Source organism: Crinia signifera, chromosome 1 (genome assembly GCF_055691185.1).
Source record: "Crinia signifera chromosome 1, ASM5569118v1, whole genome shotgun sequence".
NCBI lineage: Eukaryota > Metazoa > Chordata > Amphibia > Anura > Myobatrachidae > Crinia > Crinia signifera.
The window spans coordinates 10,564,060-10,590,333 of NC_139217.1; the positions used below are offsets into that span (position 1 = coordinate 10,564,060).

Sequence of the window (26,274 nt, forward strand, 5' to 3'; positions counted from 1 at the left end):
CTGATCTCCATATACTCCTCTCCTCCGCAGGATAGGAAGCACTGCAGGAGGAACATAGCAGCTCATACACATACTGATCTCCATATACTCCTCTCCTCCGCAGGATAGGAAGCATTGCAGGAGGTACATAGCAGCTCATACACATACTGATCTCCATATACTCCTCTCCTCCGCAGGATAGGAAGCATTGCAGGAGGTACATAGCAGCTCATACACATACTGATCTCCATATACTCCTCTCCTCCGCAGGACAGGAAGCATTGCAGGAGGAACATAGCAGCTCATACACATACTGATCTCCATATACTCCTCTCCTCCGCAGGATAGGAAGCATTGCTGGAGGAACATAGCAGCTCATACACATACTGATCTCCATATACCCCTCTCCTCCGCAGGATAGGAAGCATTGCAGGAGGAACATAGCAGTTCATACACATACTGATCTCCATATACCCCTCTCCTCCCCATGTTAGGAAGCATTGCAGGAGGAACATAGCAGCTCATACACATACTGCTCTCCATATACTCCTCTCCTCTGCAGGATAGGAAGCACTACAGGAGGAACATAGCAGCTCATACACATACTGATCTCCATATCCTCCTCTCCTCCGCAGGATAGAAAGCATTACAGGAGGAACATAGCACTCATACACATACTGATCTCCATATACCCCTCTCCTCCGCAGGATAGGAAGCACTACAGGAGGAACATAGCAGCTCATACACATACTGATCTCCATATACTCCTCTCCTCCGCAGGATAGGAAGTAATGTAGGAGGAACATAGCAGCTCATACACATACTGATCTCCATATACTCCTCTAATCCACAGGATAGGAAGTAATATAGGAGGAATATAGCAGCTCATACACATACTGATCTCCATATACTCCTCTCCTCCGCAGGATAGGAAGCACTACAGGAGGAACATAGCAGCTCATACACATACTGATCTCCATATACTTCTCTCCTCCGCAGGATATAAAGCACTACAGTAGGAACATAGCAGCTCATACACATACTGATCTCCATATACTCCTCTCCTCCGCAGGACAGGAAGCATTGCAGGAGGAACATACCAGCTCATACACATACTGATCTCCATATACTTCTCTCCTCCGCAGGATAGGAAGTAATATAGGAGGAACATAATAGCTCATACACATACTGATCTCCATATACTCCTCTCCTGCGCAGGATAGGAAGCATTGCAGGGGGAACATAGCAGCTCATACACATACTGATCTCCATTTACTCCTCTCCTCCACAGGATAGGAAGCATTGCAGGAGGAACATAGCAGCTCATACACAAACTGATCTCCATATACTTGTCTTCTCCGCAGGATAGGAAGCACTACAGGAGGAACATAGCAGCTCATACACATACTGATCTCCATATACTCCTCTCCTCCGCAAGAGAGGTAGCATTGCAGGAGGAACATAGCTCATACACATACTGATCTCCATATACTCCTCTCCTCCGCAGGATAGGAAGCACTGCAAGAGGAACATAGCAGCTCATACACATACTGATCTCCATATACTCCTCTACTCCGCAGGATAGGAAGCATTACAGGAGGAATATAACAGCTCATACACATACTGATCTCCATATACTCCTCTCCTCCGCAGGACAGGAAGCATTGCAGGAGGAACATACCAGCTCATACACATACTGATCTCCATATACTCCTCTCCTCCGCAGGATAGGAAGCATTGCAGGAGAAACATAGCAGCTCATACACAAACTGATCTCCATATACTCGTCTTCTCCGCAGGATAGGAAGCACTACAGGAGGAACATAGCAGCTCATACACATACTGATCTCCATATACTCCTCTCCTCCGCAAGAGAGGTAGCATTGCAGGAGGAACATAGCTCATACACATACTGATCTCCATATACTCCTCTCCTCCGCAGGATAGGAAGCACTGCAGGAGGAACATAGCAGCTCATACACATACTGATCTCCATATACTCCTCTCCTCCGCAGGATAGGAAGCATTGCAGGAGGTACATAGCAGCTCATACACATACTGATCTCCATATACTCCTCTCCTCCGCAGGATAGGAAGCATTGCAGGAGGTACATAGCAGCTCATACACATACTGATCTCCATATACTCCTCTCCTCCGCAGGACAGGAAGCATTGCAGGAGGAACATAGCAGCTCATACACATACTGATCTCCATATACTTCTCTCCTCCGCAGGATAGGAAGCATTGCAGGGGGAACATAGCAGCTCATACACATACTGATCTCCATATACTTCTCTCCTCTGCAGGATAGGAAGCACTACAGGAGGAACATAGCAGCTCATACACATACTGATCTCCATATACTCCTCTCCTCCACAGGATAGGAAGCATTGCAGGAGGAACATAGCTCATACACATACTGATCTCCATATACCCCTCTCCTCTGCAGGAGAGGAAGCACTACAGGAGGAACATAGCAGTTCATACACATACTGACCTCCATATACTTCTCTCCTCCGCAGGATATAAAGCACTACAGTAGGAACATAGCAGCTCATACACATACTGATCTCCATATACTTCTCTCCTCCGCAGGATAGGAAGCACTACAGGATAAACATAGCAGCTCATACACATACTGATCTCCATATACTCCTCTCCTCCACAGGATAGGAAGCATTGCAGGAGGAACATAGCTCATACACATACTGATCTCCATATACTTCTCTCCTCCGCAGGATAGGAAGTAATATAGGAGGAACATAATAGCTCATACACATACTGATCTCCATATACTCCTCTCCTGCGCAGGATAGGAAGCATTGCAGGGGGAACATAGCAGCTCATACACATACTGATCTCCATTTACTCCTCTCCTCCACAGGATAGGAAGCATTGCAGGGGGAACATAGCAGATCATACACATACTGATCTCCATATACTCCTCTCCTCCGCAGGATAGGAAGCATTGCAGGAGGAACATAGCAGCTTATACAAATACTGATCTACATATACTCCTCTCCTCCGCAGGATAGGAAGTAATATAGGAGGAACATAGCAGCTCATACACATACTGATCTCCATATACTCATCTCCTCCGCAGGATAGGAAGTAATATAGAAGGAACATAGCAGCTCATACACATACTGATCTCCATATACTCCTCTCCTCCGCAGGATAGGAAGCACTACAGGAGGAACATACCAGCTCATACACAAACTGATCTCCATATACTCGTCTTCTCCGCAGGATAGGAAGCACTACAGGAGGAACATAGCAGCTCATACACATACTGATCTCCATATACTCCTCTCCTCCGCAAGAGAGGTAGCATTGCAGGAGGAACATAGCTCATACACATACTGATCTCCATATACTCCTCTCCTCCGCAGGATAGGAAGCACTGCAGGAGGAACATAGCAGCTCATACACATACTGATCTCCATATACTCCTCTCCTCCGCAGGATAGGAAGCATTGCAGGAGGTACATAGCAGCTCATACACATACTGATCTCCATATACTCCTCTCCTCCGCAGGATAGGAAGCATTGCAGGAGGTACATAGCAGCTCATACACATACTGATCTCCATATACTCCTCTCCTCCGCAGGACAGGAAGCATTGCAGGAGGAACATAGCAGCTCATACACATACTGATCTCCATATACTCCTCTCCTCCGCAGGATAGGAAGCATTGCTGGAGGAACATAGCAGCTCATACACATACTGATCTCCATATACCCCTCTCCTCCGCAGGATAGGAAGCATTGCAGGAGGAACATAGCAGTTCATACACATACTGATCTCCATATACCCCTCTCCTCCCCATGTTAGGAAGCATTGCAGGAGGAACATAGCAGCTCATACACATACTGCTCTCCATATACTCCTCTCCTCTGCAGGATAGGAAGCACTACAGGAGGAACATAGCAGCTCATACACATACTGATCTCCATATACTCCTCTCCTCCGCAGGATAGAAAGCATTACAGGAGGAACATAGCACTCATACACATACTGATCTCCATATACCCCTCTCCTCCGCAGGATAGGAAGCACTACAGGAGGAACATAGCAGCTCATACACATACTGATCTCCATATACTCCTCTCCTCCGCAGGATAGGAAGTAATGTAGGAGGAACATAGCAGCTCATACACATACTGATCTCCATATACTCCTCTAATCCACAGGATAGGAAGTAATATAGGAGGAATATAGCAGCTCATACACATACTGATCTCCATATACTCCTCTCCTCCGCAGGATAGGAAGCACTACAGGAGGAACATAGCAGCTCATACACATACTGATCTCCATATACTTCTCTCCTCCGCAGGATATAAAGCACTACAGTAGGAACATAGCAGCTCATACACATACTGATCTCCATATACTCCTCTCCTCCGCAGGACAGGAAGCATTGCAGGAGGAACATACCAGCTCATACACATACTGATCTCCATATACTTCTCTCCTCCGCAGGATAGGAAGTAATATAGGAGGAACATAATAGCTCATACACATACTGATCTCCATATACTCCTCTCCTGCGCAGGATAGGAAGCATTGCAGGGGGAACATAGCAGCTCATACACATACTGATCTCCATTTACTCCTCTCCTCCACAGGATAGGAAGCATTGCAGGAGGAACATAGCAGCTCATACACAAACTGATCTCCATATACTTGTCTTCTCCGCAGGATAGGAAGCACTACAGGAGGAACATAGCAGCTCATACACATACTGATCTCCATATACTCCTCTCCTCCGCAAGAGAGGTAGCATTGCAGGAGGAACATAGCTCATACACATACTGATCTCCATATACTCCTCTCCTCCGCAGGATAGGAAGCACTGCAAGAGGAACATAGCAGCTCATACACATACTGATCTCCATATACTCCTCTACTCCGCAGGATAGGAAGCATTACAGGAGGTATATAGCAGCTCATACACATACTGATCTCCATATACTCCTCTCCTCCGCAGGACAGGAAGCATTGCAGGAGGAACATACCAGCTCATACACATACTGATCTCCATATACTCCTCTCCTCCGCAGGATAGGAAGCATTGCAGGAGAAACATAGCAGCTCATACACAAACTGATCTCCATATACTCGTCTTCTCCGCAGGATAGGAAGCACTACAGGAGGAACATAGCAGCTCATACACATACTGATCTCCATATACTCCTCTCCTCCGCAAGAGAGGTAGCATTGCAGGAGGAACATAGCTCATACACATACTGATCTCCATATACTCCTCTCCTCCGCAGGATAGGAAGCACTGCAGGAGGAACATAGCAGCTCATACACATACTGATCTCCATATACTCCTCTCCTCCGCAGGATTAGAAGCATTGCAGGAGGTACATAGCAGCTCATACACATACTGATCTCCATATACTCCTCTCCTCCGCAGGATAGGAAGCATTGCAGGAGGTACATAGCAGCTCATACACATACTGATCTCCATATACTCCTCTCCTCCGCAGGACAGGAAGCATTGCAGGAGGAACATAGCAGCTCATACACATACTGATCTCCATATACTTCTCTCCTCCGCAGGATAGGAAGCATTGCTGGAGGAACATAGCAGCTCATACACATACTGATCTCCATATACCCCTCTCCTCCGCAGGATAGGAAGCATTGCAGGAGGAACATAGCAGTTCATACACATACTGATCTCCATATACCCCTCTCCTCCCCATGTTAGGAAGCATTGCAGGAGGAACATAGCAGCTCATACACATACTGCTCTCCATATACTCCTCTCCTCTGCAGGATAGGAAGCACTACAGGAGGAACATAGCAGCTCATACACATACTGATCTCCATATACTCCTCTCCTCCGCAGGATAGAAAGCATTACAGGAGGAACATAGCACTCATACACATACTGATCTCCATATACCCCTCTCCTCCGCAGGATAGGAAGCACTACAGGAGGAACATAGCAGCTCATACACATACTGATCTCCATATACTCCTCTCCTCCGCAGGATAGGAAGTAATGTAGGAGGAACATAGCAGCTCATACACATACTGATCTCCATATACTCCTCTAATCCACAGGATAGGAAGTAATATAGGAGGAATATAGCAGCTCATACACATACTGATCTCCATATACTCCTCTCCTCCGCAGGATAGGAAGCACTACAGGAGGAACATAGCAGCTCATACACATACTGATCTCCATATACTTCTCTCCTCCGCAGGATATAAAGCACTACAGTAGGAACATAGCAGCTCATACACATACTGATCTCCATATACTCCTCTCCTCCACAGGATAGGAAGCATTGCAGGAGGAACATAGCTCATACACATACTGATCTCCATATACTTCTCTCCTCCGCAGGATAGGAAGTAATATAGGAGGAACATAATAGCTCATACACATACTGATCTCCATATACTCCTCTCCTGCGCAGGATAGGAAGCATTGCAGGGGGAACATAGCAGCTCATACACATACTGATCTCCATTTACTCCTCTCCTCCACAGGATAGGAAGCATTGCAGGAGGAACATAGCAGCTCATACACAAACTGATCTCCATATACTTGTCTTCTCCGCAGGATAGGAAGCACTACAGGAGGAACATAGCAGCTCATACACATACTGATCTCCATATACTCCTCTCCTCCGCAAGAGAGGTAGCATTGCAGGAGGAACATAGCTCATACACATACTGATCTCCATATACTCCTCTCCTCCGCAGGATAGGAAGCACTGCAAGAGGAACATAGCAGCTCATACACATACTGATCTCCATATACTCCTCTACTCCGCAGGATAGGAAGCATTACAGGAGGTATATAGCAGCTCATACACATACTGATCTCCATATACTCCTCTCCTCCGCAGGACAGGAAGCATTGCAGGAGGAACATAGCAGCTCATACACATACTGATCTCCATATACTCCTCTCCTCCGCAGGATAGGAAGCATTGCTGGAGGAACATAGCAGCTCATACACATACTGATCTCCATATACCCCTCTCCTCCGCAGGATAGGAAGCATTGCAGGAGGAACATAGCAGTTCATACACATGCTGATCTCCATATACCCCTCTCCTCCCCATGTTAGGAAGTATTGCAGAAGGAACATAGCAGCTCATACACATACTGATCTCCATATACTCCTCTCCTCTGCAGGATAGGAAGCATTGCAGGGGGAACATAGCAGATCATTCACATACTGATCTCCATATACTCCTCTCCTCCGCAGGATAGGAAGCATTGCAGGGGGAACATAGCAGCTCATACACATACTGATCTCCATTTACTCCTCTCCTCCACAGGATAGGAAGCATTGCAGGGGGAACATAGCAGTTCATACACATACTGATCTCCATTTACTCCTCTCCTCCACAGGACAGGAAGCACTACAGGAGGAACATAGCAGCTCATACACATACTGATCACCATATACTCCTCTCCTCCGCAGGATAGGAAGCATTACAGGAGGAACATAGCAGCTCATACACATACGGAAGCACTACAGGAGGAACATAGCAGCTCATACACATACTGATCTCCATATACTTCTCTCCTCCGCAGGATAGGAAGCATTGCAGGAGGAACATAGCAGTTCATACACATACTGATCTCCATATACCCCTCTCCTCCCCATGTTAGGAAGCATTGCAGGAGGAACATAGCAGCTCATACACATACTGCTCTCCATATACTCCTCTCCTCTGCAGGATAGGAAGCACTACAGGAGGAACATAGCAGCTCATACACATACGGAAGCACTACAGGAGGAACATAGCAGCTCATACACATACTGATCTCCATATACTCCTCTCCTCCGCACGATAGGAAGCATTGCAGGGGGAACATAGCAGCTCATACACATACTGATCTCAATATACTCCTCTCCTCCGCAGGATAGGAAGCATTGCAGGGGGAACATAGCAACTCATACACATACTGATCTCCATTTACTCCTCTCCTCCACAGGACAGGAAGCACTACAGGAGGAACATAGCAGCTCATACACATACTGATCTCCATATACTCCTCTCCTCCGCAGGATAGGAAGCATTGCAGGAGGAACATAGCAGCTCATACACATACTGATCTCCATATACCCCTCTCCTCCGCAGTATAGTAAGCATTGCAGGAGGAACATAGCAGTTCATACACATACTGATCTCCATATACTCCTCTCCTCCGCAGGATAGGAAGCATTACAGGAGGAACATAGCAGCTCATACACATACTGATCTCCATATACTCCTCTCCTCTGCAGGATAGGAAGCATTGCAGGGGGAACATAGCAGCTCATACACATACGGAAGCACTACAGGAGTAACATAGCAGCTCATACACATACTGATCTCCATATACCCCTCTCCTCCGCAGTATAGTAAGCATTGCAGGAGGAACATAGCAGTTCATACACATACTGATCTCTATATACTCCTCTCCTCCGCAGGATAGGAAGCATTACAGGAGGAACATAGCAGCTCATACACATACTGATCTCCATATACTCCTCTCCTCTGCAGGATAGGAAGCATTGCAGGGGGAACATAGCAGCTCATACACATACTGATCTCTATATACTCCTCTCCTCCGCATGATAGAAAGTAATACAGGAGGAACATAGCAGTTCATACTATAGATGAGCGGGCACGGATTGCCCAGATCTGAGCCCTCCCGAAGCTGGCGATCCGAATGGTGTTCAGAGCTTCCCGTCTGCCTCGGAAACGGGCGCGCAAGCAAAACATCATCGCCCGGAGTCGGATTCTACAGGGGGGATGCAGTTACAATCCCGGCGGTCGGGATCCTGGCGTTCAGAATCCCGACCGCCGAAATGCCGACAAATTCTCCCTCTGTGGGTGTCCACGACACCCCTGGAGGGAGAATAAATTAGTGTGCCGAGAGTAGCGAGGCACCGGGCCCGCTGCGTGGCGAGTGCCGCGAGCCCGCAAGGGGGGGGCGAGCCACGTCCCCCTCTTGTCGGCATTTCGGCTGTCGGGATTCTGGCGTCGGGATTCTGAACGCCGGGATCCCGACCGCCGGGATTCAATACTGAATCCCTACAGGGATCCAGCAATAAATTGCGCCTCCCACGCCGCTGTCCGCATTCCAGTCTTGGGAAAGGGGTAATAGGGCTGTGCGCTGACTGTATCTCATCCTCTGCTGGGGCCTACTATTTATTTAGTCTGCTGGTGCCACTGCCTAGTGCAGGGCTGGGCAACACCGGCCCTCCAAATGTTAATGAACTACACATCCCAGGATGCCTTGCATCAGTTTCAGCATGGCCACATAGCAAAACTAATGCAAAGCATCCTGGGATGTGTAGTTCATTAACATCTGGAGGGCCGGTGTTGCCCAGCCCTGGCCTAGTGCCATCTTCCAGTCTGCTGGTGTCTGCACTGCCTAGTGTGTTTGCCAGTACCTACCTACTGCTGTATATTATTCCAGTTTGCTGGTGCCTACCTACTGTACTGCAGTATAAATAATACCCGTCGCTGGTGCCTACCTACTGTCATATATATAATTCCAGTTTGCTGGTGCCTACCTATTGCAGGAGCAGTGGTTTGCTTAAATGAGGCACCAGGGAGGGGAAAACAGTTGTCCATGGAATAAGAATTGTCATGCCTGGGTAGAAGACTAATAAATCCACCTCTTCGGTCTGGAATTATTTTTATCCAAATCCGGACAACAAATGTATTGCCATATGTAGCTACTGTATGTAAAGCTGCAAAAAGCAGGTAAGTTGGCCACCTGGGGACATCCTCCCTTATAAGTCACCTGAAGACCCTTCATAATTCAGTGTTTACTTCAGGAACTGTGGCTAGGACTGTTAGCAGTCCAGGGACACCTAACTTCCGGATTGGGGGGGGAGTCCTGGCATGACTGACTTCTCTTCAATCCAGGATCTTCCGGCGGATCGTGCAGCGATACGCCTACCGCTGCTGGAAGTCGGTCATCTTCCCAAAGTGGAAGTCGTAAGCCTGCTAAGTCTTTCGCTAAGCAATTGACCATCCAACAGTCATTTGCCATGAGGATGAAGTGCAACAGAGCAGTCATCCTCTGGCAAAGCGGATAACTGCGGCCATGACAGCTATGTTGGTGTTAGACATGCATCCGGTGTCCGCCATCAGTGGAGTGGGATTTAGACGGTTGATGGAGGTATTGTGTCCCCGGTATCAAATCCAGTCTAGATTCCACTAGGCAGGCGATACCCGGGATGTACAGAAAAGTACGAAAACGTGTCCTCAGTGCCCTGAAAAATTAGGTTGTACCCGCTGTCCACTTAACAACGGACATGTGAACAAGTGGTTCAAGGCACACTAAGGACTATATGACTGTGACAGCCCACCGGGTAGATGCATCGCAACAGCATCTCCTGCACACCAGCTCCAAGGCAGGCTAAGCTCTGTATCACCGGTTTCAGCAAGAGGCACAATGCCGTCAACCTCTTAGAGAAACTGAGGGAAATCATCTCGCAGTGGCTTACCCCACTTAGACTCTCCTGGGGATTTGTGGTGTCAGACACCACCAGTAACATTGTGCGGGCATGACACATGGGCAATTTCCATCATGTGCCATGTTTTGCCCACACATTAAATTCGGTGGTGCAGCATTTCATCAGAAGTGACAGAGTGTGCAGAAGATGATGGCATTCCTGCCGAAGGCTGGAGCGGCAGCAAAAATTCCTCAACCTGCCCTGCCATCCCCTCAAATAAGAGGTTGTGACGAGCTGGAACTCATCCATCTATATGCTGCAGAGGATGGAGGAGCAGCAAAAGGCCATTCAAGCCTACACGTGATCTGCAGGACTTATATGCAACAATGACCTGACTACAGTATGTTACGGTCCCCAAAGTGTTTTTTCTAGCACCCGATGTCACTGGATGCTGAAAAACGAGAGTTTTGGTAGCCCTAACTTAGGTTAACTCGCTTTCTTCAAGGTCCATGGTAACCACAGGGTGAAATCAGGATTATAGGAAGATCCAGAGGACCGTGGCACCAATCAGCAAAGCTTTTGATTCCCAGGGTGTCTGGTCCCTCTCCCCTATAACCCCGCCTCCATGCTCAGCTCCTCAGTTTTGTTAACCAGCCATTAGCAGAAACGGAGAAGAGGACAGTTAGAACACATGCCAACACGTTTATAGCACAAAGACATGACTAAGGTCGTGGAAGTTCACAGTGTAGTATACCACACATAGGAATACCTCAGGTCTAAATTTAGGGTGGGCGTCCTGTGGTTACCATGGACCTCGAAGATAGATAGTTAACCTAAGGTAGGTCTACCATTACTCTCGTTTTCTTCTTCAGGTTCCATGGTTCCCACCGGGTGACATTGGGGATGTCTCAAAGACGTATTTAAGGGAGGGAATTTGCCTGAGGTGTCAGAAGGACCCGACGACCAAAGGAAGCATCCTGGGAGGTGAACGTGTCAAATGCATAGAACTTTATGAAGGTATGGACAATGACCATGTTGCTGCCTTGCCCAGTTGTTCGGCAGACGCTCCACTGCGTGCTGTCCATGATGGGCCTACCGCTCTGGTGGAGTGTGCCTTTATTGACAAAGGAATGAGAAGATTAGCCTGCTGGTAGGCTTGATGAATTGTCATGCGGATCCAGCATGCGAGTGTTTGCTTGCTCGCTGGCCAACCCTTTTTATGGAATCCATAGAACACGAAGAGTCAGGATTTTGTTGCCGAAGCATAACGGTCCAGACAAATGGTCAGAGCCCTGACCACATCCAGTGCACGTTCCCCCGCAGAGAGATCATCCGAGTTGAACGCTGGAACCACTATCTCCTGATTGATGTGGAATTTGGAGAGTACCTTGGGAAGGAGAGATGGCCTAATCCGTAACACCGCCCTATCTGGATGGAATATAAGGAACAGCGTTCTGCAAGAGAGCCGACAAATGAGACACCCGTCGGGCAGATGCAATTGCTAAAAAAAAAAAACAACACTGTTTTGGCAGTAAGCCACTTGTAATCCACTGATTGTAGAGGTTTGAAAGGCGGTTTCACCAGAGCCTGCAATACCAGGGACAAGTCCCAGGATGTTGTAGGGGGAACATATGGTGGCTGAATATGTAAAACACCCTGGAGGAATGTAAGTACTGAAACGACATCTGCTGCAGATCCACATACCAATGCCAATGTGGCCAGGCCGGGGCTATCAGGATGAGGTCCCCGCCTTCCCATTTAAATTTTCTGAGTACTCTGGGAATTATGGATATTGGAGGAAAGACATATGGAAGATGATAATTCCATTGCACTGACAGAGCATCCGTGAAGCTAGCTTGAGGATCCCTTGACCGTTGTTGTTGTGCCTGGACGACATTAGGTCTGCGTCCGGAAGGCCCCAACAGTCTACTAGAAGAGAAAATACAGCGCATGGACGGTTTCACAGAGGAGACTGTACCCGCACGCTGGAAGACTCTGGCCTCGTGTAGAAGATGGCTGCTGGTCTGAGAGAGTAGGAACAGAGAAAGGACAGCTTCCTGGGCGGCTGATCTGCGGGAGTTTGGCGCGCAAAGCTGGGGGCAGCCCCCCCTGAGCTGGACTTCCCCCACCGGCACAAAATGAGCCCTTAATTTAAATGGATTCCTCAGATCCAGCCTGCGCTCAAGCCCCGGTGGTCTAGTGGAGGCCCTGCCGCAAGCAGTAGTGTCCACCCCAGCTGCTGTCTCCCTCAGTGCGCAGCATGGCAGCGGTTTGCGCTCTCAGAGAGAGCATTACCGGCTCCTGTGCTCCGGCCACGCTCTCCGGGGGAGAATGTCCGGCAGTGCTAGGCGCTGTGTCTCCCCCCCCGCCGAGTACCCCTCTGACCCAGTTTGTGGGTCCCGGCCCCGGCACAGGTGAAGTGGCCACCGCGCCACCATCAATATGACTGACAGCGCAGGCAGCCCAGCCACATCATGCGACTAAGTGTAAAAATAAAAAGCTTCTTATGGGGTTAGCTCAGAATCTGAGGTAATCCCTGCTGAAAAAGACAGTGCTCCAGCTTCTTGCTGGCACCAAACAAAAACTGGGGAGTTGAGCATGGGGCAGGGTTATATGGGAAACTTCAAAAGCTTCGCTGATTGGTGTCACAGTCCTCTGGATCCTCCCTACAACCCCTATGTCACCCCGTGGGAACCATGGAACCTGAAGGCTGTTGGCAGGCATCAGTGTAGCGCAGCCCTGTGAAGGATAGCGGCAGGGGAATAGTGATGGGGGGGGGGGGTCAGCGGTGGCACAGAATACAAAAAAAATGTTTAAAACACTGGGCCCAAAGTTTATGGTTAGCAATACAGTAACGGTAGAGACTAGATCCCCTTCAGTTTTGATTACAGGTTGTGACGTTCGGTGAGGGTGGAAGTTGTTAAGATGCCCTCACAACGTTTTTTATTTTATCTGTAATTCACGTAAATGTAGGTTAATCGGTTTTATTTTAGCTGCATTGTACCCTCACGGGCTCGCTACGCTCACACGCTTCACTCCAGGTATATGATGGGGAAAATTGTCAAAACTGAAGGGTATCTAGACACTACCATACAGTAACCAGCTACTTGACAAAACTCAGGAGAACCAGTAATGTATCTCTTTCTGAGATACAATGCTGCATTAATGCTGCACAGTGTTCACCCTGCATCCAATAACTGAATTATTCCATACTCAGACTCAAACATTGACCCTCTAACTAATTGTTAATAAATCCTGACTTATCAGGATATTGGCTCCACTACAAGTGTTCACTCGTGGTGATTTATACGGGAGGCATTTATATCACAGGGTGACAGGGCAAGTCCCAAGTACAGTGGAACCCCCACAAAAGCTTCTCACACATACAGCCAGCAGGTGGCGCACTGGTCAGCATCTGACTCACCTTATCCTCCGTTACCATTTCCTGTAATCTCCACATCTCCAAACTCCTTAATTTCTTCGATGTCCCCGGTGAGGCCTATTGGACAGAGGAAAGGATTCTGGGACATGTCATAGAAAAAGGTTATTCCGTATTGCACATTCCCTTGCATGGACATAGTGACGTTTCTAACCCAGGAGCCTCCGGTTCAGCCTGTCCTGGATCTATATACAGTAAGACCTAAGACACTGTTATAATGAAGTGCACAAGATGGCGGTGACAGGACTCCATGTATCTTCACCCTCCCACTGTCACACTTCACATCTCTTATATATTTAGCCAGAACTGTCAGTCAGTGTATGTATAATGCTGGGTGGAGTCAGCACCTCTGACTCCGCCCACACACTCACACAGTGACAGAGAACACAGTGGTAGACAGCGCCACCCTCTGCCTCCTCTCCCTCCCCGTGCTGGCCCATATGCTGACAGACAATGCCTGTAAATAGCCCACAGCTGCCTCCAGCGCGTCTCTTCCCCCATCCCTGCTGCATCCAGCGCGTCTCTTCCCCCGTCCCCGCTGCCTCCAGCGCGTCTCTTCCCCCGTCCCCGCTGCATCCAGCGCGTCTCTTCCCCCATCCCTGCTGCATCCAGCGCATCTCTTCCCCCATCCCCGCTGCATCCAGCGCGTCTCTTCCCCCATCCCCGCTGCATCCAGCGCGTCTCTTCCCCCATCCCTGCTGCATCCAGCGCGTCTCTTCCCCCATCCCTGCTGCATCCAGCGCGTCTCTTCCCCCATCCCTGCTGCATCCAGCGCGTCTCTTCCCCCATCCCTGCTGCATCCAGTGCGTCTCTTCCCCCATCCCTGCTGCATCCAGCGCGTCTCTTCCACCATCCCTGCTGCATCCAGCGCGTCTCTTCCCCCATCCCTGCTGCATCCAGCGCGTCTCTTCCCCCATCCCTGCTGCATCCAGCGCGTCTCTTCCCCCATCCCTGCTGCATCCAGCGCGTCTCTTCCCCCATCCCTGCTGCATCCAGCGCGTCTCTTCCCCCATCCCTGCTGCATCCAGCGCGTCTCTTCCCCCATCCCTGCTGCATCCAGCGCGTCTCTTCCCCCATCCCTGCTGCATCCAGCGCGTCTCTTTCCCCATCCCTGCTGCATCCAGCGCGTCTCTTCCCCCATCCCTGCTGCATCCAGCGCGTCTCTTCCCCCATCCCTGCTGCATCCAGCGCGTCTCTTTCCCCATCCCTGCTGCATCCAGCGCGTCTCTTCCCCCATCCCTGCTGCATCCAGCGCGTCTCTTTCCCCATCCCTGCTGCATCCAGCGCGTCTCTTCCCCCATCCCTGCTGCATCCAGCGCGTCTCTTCCCCCATCCCTGCTGCATCCAGCGCATCTCTTCCCCCATCCCTGCTGCATCCAGCGAGTCTCTTCCCCCATCCCTGCTGCATCCAGCAAGTCTCTTCCCCCATCCCTGCTGCCTCCAGCAAGTCTCTTCCCCATCCCTGCTGCATCCAGTGTGTCTCTTCAGGGATAGAGAGGTGAGCGGTACTGTCCGCACCTCTCCCCCCCCCCCCCTTCCCCCGGACCTGGTTAGCATCCAAACCCCCCCGTTACAGGTTAGGCGGGGGAAGCAGCGGTACACCCCCCCCATGGAGCAGGTTACTGCCCGCCAGGTGGAGATGTACCCACTAATAACATGGGCTGCCCACTCCTATAGGGATTATAATGTCCAGGGTAAGGTTAGTGAGGTACATGGCACTCTGCCCCCCCCCCCCCCCATGTAATGTAACATTATATTATTATTGCAGGACCAGCAACCAGTTGCTGGAGGTGACAGCCATCACCCTGACCTTAGCCGGGCCCACCACACACAGCAGCAGGGTCACCGCTGCCAGCCACAATGCAGTCCGGCCGTGTGTGGCAAAGCAGCAGCCCTCTGTCACCCACAGTATTTCCCCAACCCCCCGCCCCGCAGTAAAGCCCCTTACGACGGTGTGGGAAGTGCCCGTAGGGGTTACTTCTGTTTATTGGGTTCGGTTACTAGAGATATTTCAGGGGCAGATTTATTTTTCTTCTTCATCTTCTTCTTAGATGGAGCCTGTTCCTCCTCTTCCTCTGACCCGTTCCCCACGACAAGGTCTTCAGCCTTCTCCTGGCTTGGCTCTTCCTTCTGAGGGAAGAGGAAATATGTCCGCTCTGGAGCGCCACCTGGCATTAGCTTTTCAGTGTAAAAGTCTACTCATCATAAAAGTGCAGTGCAATAAGGGCACCAGCGCGACATCGCGCACATTATTCTCGGTGAGTCCTGCGATGTCAGGCCGATCTAATCGCACTTCCATTCCATCTCACGCAGGTGGATTTACCCTTCAGGGTCAGCAGCGGATTTGAAAGTCGCTCTTTTTAGAGGTGTAATAAAACACTTCCATTACCCAGTATCTTTGGAAAAAGGATGTTCCTGTACCTAATACAGTCGGCTATCACTTAGAAGTAGGATCCCGAACTACCACTGTATTTCTGCCCCGCATGCGTATTTGGATTTCTACGATTATACCAAGCTGGAGGCGGTTGGTTGAAAACACGTCACGCAGGTCCACAATACAGCAGGATTCATAAAAAAAAAGAAAAAAAAAAGAAGGGGGTCCTAGGACAAAGCTTCGGGAGTGTGATACAGCTCAAAGGGACGTACAGACGTTAGTGTACAGGAACTCCGGCACGGCACATACATGGAGATAGCGGTACAGTCCATTCCTGCCGATTCCCCCGAGCCGCTTGGCTGATGATCCACGTGTTTCGAATATACCCGGATATCCTTTTTCATGACCGCCGCTCTCTGCTCTGGGTTTTTATTTCAGGTTAAGTACTTTCCGGTCATGTGATGTCTGTTAGCCAATAGTGGCACCTACAGCCCGGCTCATTATAAAATCTCCTTTCACGCCAATACACTTTTCCTGATGTCCCTGACATTTCTTTAAACCCTCTAAAAAATATGATTTCTCAAAATCAAATGGGCTTGATTGAGCTGAATTTGAAATTGAAAACTCAGGAGAACCGGTATGTCTTTGCTGCATTAATGCTGCCAACTGAAGGGGCTTTTCTTATTGCACAGTGTTCACCCTACATCCAATAACTGCATTATTCCATGCTCAGCCTCAAACATTGACCTCTAACTAATTGAGTCTGAGTACAGTGGAACCCCCACAAAAGCTTCTCACACATACAGCCAGCAGGTGGCGCACTGGTCAGCATCTGACTCACCTCATCTCTGTCAGGTGACGTCTCATCATCCTCCATTGTTACCATTTCCTGTAATCTCCTCTCCTCTTCTGTCTCCTGCCGATCTCTATTCTCCTGTCCCCTCAATATTTCCGCCATCAACCCTGAATCCTAATATCAGAGAAAAGCATTCTGGGACATGTCATAGAAAAAGGTTATTCACCATTCCCTTGCCATGGACATAGTGACACTTCCAACCCTGGAGCCTCTGGTTCAGCCTGTACAGACTCTATATAAGATGTAAGACCCTTATATAATGTACTGCACAACTGAGCGGTGACCCGTCTCTATGCCGTCCTCGCCCTCCCATTGTCGCACTTCACATTACTTATATTTATTGGGTTCTGTTACCGGAGATTCTTCAGAGGCAGATTTCTTCCTCTTTTTGGACGGAATCGGTTCTTCCTGTAACCCGATCTGAAAGACACAGTCCTCAGCCTTCTCCTGGCTTGGCTCTTCCTTCTGAGGAGAGAGGAGATAGGTCAGCTCTAGAGCGCCACCTGGCATTAGCATTTCAGTGTAAAACATAATGGATGAACAGTCTACTCATCATAAAAGTGCACTACAATAAGGGCACCAGCGCTGCGGTGCTCTGTGAGCCCTCTGATGTCTACAACAATAAAAGGAGGTCACGGGGTAACACTTTGTAGTGTAATACAGCTGAAAGGAGCGCACAGGTGCTAGCGTACAGGAACTCCAGTGCTGCGGACACACGGAGAGCAGATCTTACAAGCAGTGTCCAGTCCGTTCCTGACTATTCTCCCAGGCAGCTTGGAGAGACACTTTTTGCAAATACCCAGATATCCTCTCTGGACTATTTTACTGCACTTTTATAATAATTTTTCTAAGTTCTAGATGAACCTTTGAAAGGAATCCCAGCTGCTTACAGAGCATGTGGTACAGAATCTTCACTTTCTCCATATTAGTCTATTCGTCACACCGCGGACCAGCGTCACACCGCCATATCCTCACACATTCAGCCAGTAGGTGGCAGCCTGGCAAGTGCCCGACTCACCTCATCTCTGCTTCTGTCAGACGACGGCTCACAGTCCTCCTCCGTTACCATCTCCTGTAATCTACTCTGCTCTTCTTCTTTCGTCTGTTCACACTCCTTCGGCTTTTGCTGTATCTCCACCGTATTTAAGCCCTGAGAGAGGACGAAAAGGATTCTGGGACACTCCACTTGGGGCATTTTACTGAGGACATTAATTGGGAGAATATTTAGGTTACCGTCGTCTGCGGGTTTTTCTTCATTTGGCTCCATTTCCAACTTTTTCCCTTTTCCATTATCTTCATCTTTGCGGTCTCATCTAATTTCTGAAACAGAAGTAAATATGTCTCACTCTAGTAGTTTCCAGGTTACCCGCGTATCCCGCAGTCTGAGTCCTTGCTGGATCAGACTCATTAAACCAGTGTTTGCCTCCAGTGGGCATTGTCAGGGAGGAATCGGTACATCATTCCCAACCACTCCAGCGGTACGGTGCCACATGTCTGACCCAGCTTTCTGCAGACTTACTGACCTCTAGCTGCGTCTCCTTCATCACAAGCTTTGTTTTGCGAGAAGCCTCTTCAGTCTCAAAGGCTAGAAGTCTTTTCTCCACCTGCTCCCGCAGATGATCACCATACACCCTGTTTGGGGTTTCTAAATATAAGAAAACACATTGGTCATTAATTCCATCCATGGTCCTTTCAGGAAGAGGTTATTAGTCAAGATCTGAGCCTACTAAAACCTAAAAACTAGACTAGGTCCACAGGGGGGTAGGTTTATATGTGAAACCATCCTTAGAAACATACATAAGGGAAGACATATACTAGAGCAGGCATGTCCAACGTTGGCACTCCAGATGTTTTGAAACTAGACATCCCAGCATGCTTCGCAATAGTTTTAGCATTCTCTAATAGCAAAACTGTGGCAAAGTATGCTGGGATGTGTAGTTTCACAACATCTGGGGGGCCAACGTTGGACATGCCTGTACTAGAGCATGATGGAGTTGGTAGAATCGGTATGGGTAGAAATCACAGGTAATATTAAAGGAGCTAAAAAACTTACAGTAGGAACATGTTATAAACCACCCAACATAAATACGGAGGAGGAAAAAGGCCTCTTGCTACAGGTGGGAAAAGCGGCCAGCTTAGGGGACATTATTATTATGGGTGACTTCAACTACCCACAAATAAATTGGAGGGATAGGTCAAGTAGTACCGCTAAGGGAAATGTTTTATTGGATGCCCTAAATGACCTATTTGTATCAATTTATTGAAACTCCAACCAGAAATAACAATATCCTGGATCTCTTGCTAAGCAACAACGGGACATAACCATAAGGGAGACATTGGGGAACAGTGATCACAATATGATCACATTTTATTAAGATTTTAACAAAGGTAATTATATTGGAGCAACTGGGTCCTTAGATTTCAGAAAAGCAAACGTTGGTAAGTTTGAGGAGTCCTTAACCCCTTCCCGACGCAGCATGTTTTTGCCTTCCTGACAGAGGCCTTTTTTTCAAATCTGACAGGTATCACTTAAGTGGGGATAACTTTTTTTTGCTTTTAGTTATCCCAGTGATTTTGAGATTGTTTTCCCGTGACACATTGTACTTTAAATTAGTGGTAAATTTTGGTCGATACAGTTTTTTTTTTTTGTGAAAAATACCAAAATGTCGTAAAAAATGGAACATTTTGCTCTTTGCAAAATGTAAAATTTTCTGCTTGTGAGACAAATAATCATACCACTCAAAATAGTTAATAACTAACATAGACCATATCTAAACTTTATTTTTAAATCATTATTTCAACCTCCTTTAATTTTTTTGGACACTAGGGGGCAGCAGAGTCTAAATTTTACACATCACACATTAAAACGCTGTTTTTGGCTGTTCACGTTTGAACAGCTTATCGCAGCGATCGCCCATGACGGGGGGCATCGCTGCCCCCCCCGGGCAATGAGGGAGGATGTCTGCTGTCAGGGACAGCAGACATCGTCCCTCTGTCACCGCGTCTGTAGACGCGGTGGCACTTTGAAGTCATGACGTACATTTACGTCATGTGTCGGGAAGTACATCCCGACCATGACGTAAATGTACTTCAAATGTCGGGAAGGGGTTAAAGTATATAAACTGGACAGAATTATTTAGAGGTATGGATACTACTAAAAGGTGGCAAACTTTAAAAAAAAAATACTGCTGGAGGGCACTGATACATTTATTTCTAGGGTAAATAAAAGAACAAATGTCAGAAGGAAACCTATGTGGCTTAACAGCAAAGTCAAATGTGAAGTAGCTAAAAAAGGAGGGCATTCAAAACGTTTAAACAAGATGGGACACCAAAATCATTTGCCGCATATTAAGAATGTAATAAGAAAAACTCAGTCAAGATGGCTAAATTAGAGACTGAATGTAAAATAGCTGCAGATAGCAAATCTAATCTCAAAAAATTCTACAGTTATATAAACGGGAAACGATTAAGTAAGGAAAATATTGGCCCACTAAACAATAAGCAGGGTACCCTGGTAATAGAAGGAAAAGAGAAAACCGAATTATTCAATTAATTTTTTGCTTCTGTATTTACAAGGGAAAATCTTCAGATCTCCCACAGACTAAATGCTCGGCGCTTGATTGCTCCCAAACTGTATGTTTGAGTGAGGAAATAGTCAAAAATAGATTACAAAACCTAAATAGTAACAAATCTCCTGGCCCGGATAAATACACCCTAGGATACTAAAATAATTGAGTTCTGTCATAGCACTACCGTTATACCTGATATTCAAGGAATCAATAAACTGAGGGATGGTACCAAGGGACTAGCGCATACATCCATTGTGGGGAAAATATTAGAAGGAATAATAAGAGATAGTATACAAAATTTCTTAGATCAGGAGAAAGTGCTAAATAAGGCTCATTATGGGTTTGGCAAAAATACATCATGTAAGACTAATTTAATTAGCCTCTATGAGGAAGTCAGTAGGAGGCTGGACTTAGGGAAATCTGTTGATGTAATACTGCTTGATTTCGCTAAAGCTTTTGACACTTTGCCTCATAAAAGGTTATTAATGAAACTGGGTAATTTAGGGTTAGGAGATGAAATTTGTAATTGGATTATAAACTGGTTGCACAATCAGGAACAATTGGTGGTAAATGGCATACATTCCAGCTGGGGTAAGGTCCAAAGTGGAGTCCCACAAGGTTCAATATTGGGACCCACCTTGTTTAATACATCCGTTAATGATATTGGAAGTGACATAGTGAGTAAAACTGCAATATTTGCGGACAACACAAAATTGAGTAAGGAAATTAACTCAGGAGAGGATGTGAAAACACTACAAAGTGACTTAATTAAACTGGAAAGGTGGAAAATGCAGTTTAACGTTGATAAATGTAAAGTAATTCATTATGGGAACAAAAATGAACAAGCTACTCATAGGCTAAATGGAGTTATTATATGGAATTCTGCTGTACAGAAGGACTTGGGGGTCATCATAGATGATTATTTGGGTAATAGTGTGCACTGCTCAAGTGCAATAGCAAAAGCAAACCGGACACTGGCATGCATTAACCCCTTCCCGACATTTGACGTACATTTACGTCATGGCCGAGATGTACTTCCCGACACATGGCATAAATGTACGTCATGCCATTTAACTGTCACCGCGTCTATAGACGCGGTGACAGAGGGAAGATGTCTGCTGTCCCTGACAGCAGACATCTTCCCTCATTGCCCAGGGGGGGCAGCGATGCCCCCGCCCATCGGCGATCACTGTGATTGGCTGTTCAATGTGAACAGCCAATTACAGCGTTTTCTGTGTACCGGCGAATAACGTTCGCCGGTGACACAGGGATCGGTGGTGATTGGTGCTGTTAAGTACAGCACCAATCACCACCGGGTGTAAGGGTGACACTGGTGTCACCCCACCTCACCCCACCTGCCCCCAAAAGGCTGTGATTGGTCCGTCGGAACGACGGACCAATCACAGTCATTACACCACATAGAAAATACCGGAGACAGCTCTGCAGCCGCCATTCCGGTCAGGAACAGCGTGCAGAGCGGTCTCCGTGCCCATCTGTGCCCTATACTGACCTGATCAGCGTTGGTGGCATCCGTGCTGCCAGCTCCTGTGACTTCCTGGTGCGAGTGTTGCTGCTGCTGCAGCAGCGTCATTGTGTCAGAAATTGTGTGATATAATTTTGTATCTGTTGCCCCCTGCTGCCCCCCTTTTGTGCTGATTAGTATAAACTAACTGATCAGCACCTTTTTTGGGGTGCAGGGTTTTGTTTTTTTATATATATACCCTGTCAGGTTGCACCCACAGTTGTGTGCCTGCTGCCCCTCACTGCTAATCAGTGTTGCATCACTGATCAGCAGTTTTTTTTTTTGAGGGTGTTGTGGGGTTAACCTGGGGAGTGATAGAAATCTACCACAAGGTGGCGCTGTTTTACCACAAAGAACAATTTTATACCATATTTTTGTGATATCACTTAATTTTATTAAAAAATATATTAAACAATTCATATGCATATACAATCAATACACTCAAATGGACAAACAGGACATACAACACTAAACATATATTGAGCAGAGCGATATATAAGAATGAGGCTTTTTATATTTTGAGGCATTTAAATCATGGCAAGATAGTTACCAGTCCCGTTCAGTAGTTTGTAGCATAATTGATCCTAATTTGGATCATGGAGATCCCAGTCACTTTTCCTATATCCGAGCAGTCCTTTTTAGAATAGTATAATTAGACCAGCTCCAGGCAACAAGTGTTCTTTGTAGTTAGGGCTCCTTTGTAAATATGCAGTTAGATCTGCTCACCCAGCTTTTGGTGGTGTAGCACACGCTAGTGAATGCAGCGTAACGGGATCCTGGCACCGGGCTGTATCGGGCTTCCAATACGCGTTTCTCCGCCTTATATGTATTCGGCGGCTTCCTCAGCTGGATGCCCGATAGCATCTGTGACCAGTTTATATGCGGTGTCCGTTCGCGGGGTTTGTTCGCCGCGAACTTCCGCATTTTGCGCTCCAAGCCTCGTTTTAATGTCCTCTATTTATAGAGAGCGGCGGCCATTTTCCTTGCTTGCGCACCATGCCTCCTTCTCAAATTCTGTATGTAAGGTGCGGTGGCCATTTTTAATTCATTCAAGCCTCGTTCACAATTGTAAATCCGCCATAGCCTCAATTATACCTATAATCCAAGCCTCGTTATACAGTCCCGGAAGTGTCATCTATCTCTATATCCATAGCCTCTTTATATCCATATATATATCGCTCAATGATGATTTTAAAAAACATACATATCGCTCTGCATCCTCTTAAATAGCACAATATATATACACGACTCATATGCTCATTTCCAGTTAATTACTATTGTAGCCCAATTAATGCACTCTTCCCAATATTAATATCCCCCTTATTTCATTTCCCTGGGGTGGGCAAATTAAAACTACATTTACATATATATACATATATATACATATACATGCATATATATATATAAAAAAAACATACGCACATAATAAAAAAAAAAAAATTATCATCAGTAAAAATAATATATCAATAAAATATAATAGTACATAAAGGGCCAGGGGATGGTCATGCGTATATATCACCCATATCCACTCCCTTTCCCCATACACCATTAAATCACCAGCACATCCTTAAACAAGGATAGAAATGAATACCCCATCCTCCCTCCCAAGGTCTATATTATCAAATATTATTCATCTCTATCGTGTCGTTAAGACCTTGTGGTACCAGTGTCCTAAGTCTAAAAATCCAATATGCCTCCCTCCTACATAATTGCACATATCTATCCCCCCCCCTCACTGTATCATGTATGTGTTCGATACCCATCATCGTCACACCTCTCATGTCCCCTTTTTGACACCTTCCCATATGTTTATACAAGCTATTGGTTTGTACCATTTTGCAGATATTACGTTTATGCTCCATGAACCTAATATGCAGATTCCGTATTGTGCGGCCCACATACTGTAGACCGCATTTACAACTCAGTATATAAATAATATACTCTGTCTTACAATTCATAAATGATTTTATTGGGAAGGTTTCTCCTGATACATATGATGAAAAATTAATATTTTTTCTACATGTGTACATACACGACGTACACTTATCTCCTCCACATATATGAAACCCACTTGGCTTCTCTGGTAGCCACGTGGGCTTCATAATTTGTTTCTCTGTATTTTTAAACAAACTAGGGGCCAATCTATTCTTCAGGTTTCTTGCCTTCCTAAAAACCACTGTATTCTTAATTTCTATTTCAGTTTTAAGGGTTTCATCTAGCTCAAGAAGATGTACATTTTTCTTTATTATCTTTTTGATTTTCATTGCCTCTGAATTATATTGTGTGACAAACATTGCTTTATTTTCTTTTTTGTTGTCTTTCTTTTTAGACTGACCCATTCCTAGTAACAGGGCCCTATCTGTTTTATCCACCCATTCTAGTGAGTCTTTCAAAAGTTCTTCCGGATACCCCTGTTCAAGGAAGGCCTGATATATATTTTTACTCTGCCTCCCATACGCTTCTTGGGTGGAACAATTTCTCTTGATCCTTAGAAATTGACTTCTGGGGATATTTTGTTTCCATTTTACATGGTGGTTACTGGTATAATTTAGGTATCGGTTTTGATCCACCTTTTTAACATAAGTCTCTGTGACTATTTTCCCATCTTTGATCGTGAGAGCTATATCAAGGAAGTTCACACTCTCCCTATGGTATGTGCTCGTAAATTTAAGACCAAACAAATTATCATTTAAACTCTCAGTAAAATTAATAACTGATTCCAAATCCCCTTCCCAATTTTTTTTATTTTGGAGACTGCTGTGGTTTTTTTTTTTTTTAAATTGTTTTTACAACCACGGTGCTTTTGTGGGTGTCCTGTGCCCGCTGAGCGCTGATCAGTGACGGACGTTACTGACCAACATCTGTGCTCAATTTTTGGCGCAGGAGCTTTTTTTTTTCTTTTAACTTACATGTGTTAAAGCACTACATACACACTACATACCCCCTGTGTTGAAATAAAGTTTGTACCCCCCCCTACACTATACACTACACTTAAAAATAATAAAAATGTCCCAATCATCGCAAAGACTGTTTTCAGCGGAGGAGGCATATGCCCTTCTTGCCTCTGACACTGACACAGCCAGTGAAGTAAGCGATGAATTGGCATTTGTCTTAAGCTCCTCTTCCTCCTCTAGTGATGAGGGACCCCCTCAAAGACGCCCCCGTAGAGCAGCTGAGACCCCCCCCCAATGATTGATCTCGTATGGACCCCACCACCAGACAATTTTGAGCCCCAGGTTCCTGAGTTTTTGGCCAACCCAGGAATCCAATTTGATAGTACAGGCCTCAAAGAAATAGACTTTTTCAAAGTCTTTTTTTTATGATGATTTTATAAATTTAATGGTGGACCAAAGTAATTTATATGCCCAGCAGTTTATTGCCCAAAACTCCACGTCATCATTTGCTAGGTGGACCCCTGTAGATGCAGTAGAGATGATGACGTTTTGGGGTCTGGTGTTACATATGGGCATAGTTAAAAAGCCAGAAATTAGGCAATATTGGAGTACAGATGTTCTGTACAGCACCCCATTTTACCGTATGGCCATGCCCCGGGCTCGATTTGAGACGATCCTTAAATTTTTGCATTACAACGATAATGCACAGTGCCCACCCAGAGATGATCCCACCTTTGACCGGCTATTTAAAGTCAGGCCGGTCATTGATCATTTCAGCGCCAAATTTGCTGAGATGTACATCCCCCAAAAATTCATTTGTGTAGACGAGTCACTTATACATTTTAAAGGAAGGGTTAAATTCCGCCAGTACCTTCCCAATAAGAGGGCAAGGTATGGCATAAAAATGTATAAGCTGTGTGAAAGCACCTCAGGGTACACCCACAGGTTTAGGGTATATGAAGGGAAGGACACAAGAATTGAACCGCCAGAATGCCCCCCCTCCCTCGTAGGTGTTAGTGGAAAGATTGTCTGGGATTTAGTGCACCCCTTCCTGGATAAGGGTTATCATAACTTTTACACCAGCATCCCCCTGTTTAAGGCCCTTGGTTCAAGAGGTACAGCAGCTTGCGGTACTGTGCGCAAGAACCAAAGAGGCCTCCCAAAAACGCACGTTGCCCAATTACTGAGAAAGTGG

At 46.7% G+C, this 26,274-nt stretch overlaps 1 protein-coding gene and 1 non-coding gene across 3 annotated transcripts in view; both read right to left on the minus strand.

The window, feature by feature from the left end:
- The window catches only part of LOC146061037 (uncharacterized), a 139,926-nt gene that overhangs the window by 26,471 nt on the left and 87,181 nt on the right, over positions 1-26,274 (minus strand). For both annotated transcript variants that reach the window (XM_083174441.1, XM_083174448.1), the window contains exons 10-15: positions 18,618-18,739; positions 18,328-18,414; positions 18,113-18,244; positions 17,449-17,559; positions 17,080-17,208; positions 13,850-13,924 (exon numbers count right to left, since the gene is read on the minus strand). In XM_083174441.1, coding sequence (XP_083030567.1) covers positions 13,850-13,924; positions 17,080-17,208; positions 17,449-17,559; positions 18,113-18,244; positions 18,328-18,414; positions 18,618-18,739 — 656 coding nt within the window. The remainder of the gene's footprint in view (positions 1-13,849; positions 13,925-17,079; positions 17,209-17,448; positions 17,560-18,112; positions 18,245-18,327; positions 18,415-18,617; positions 18,740-26,274) is intronic.
- Positions 18,490-18,560, minus strand: LOC146045560 (small nucleolar RNA SNORD57). The gene has a single exon (XR_014465471.1). It is a non-coding gene; the product is annotated as a small nucleolar RNA SNORD57 (small nucleolar RNA).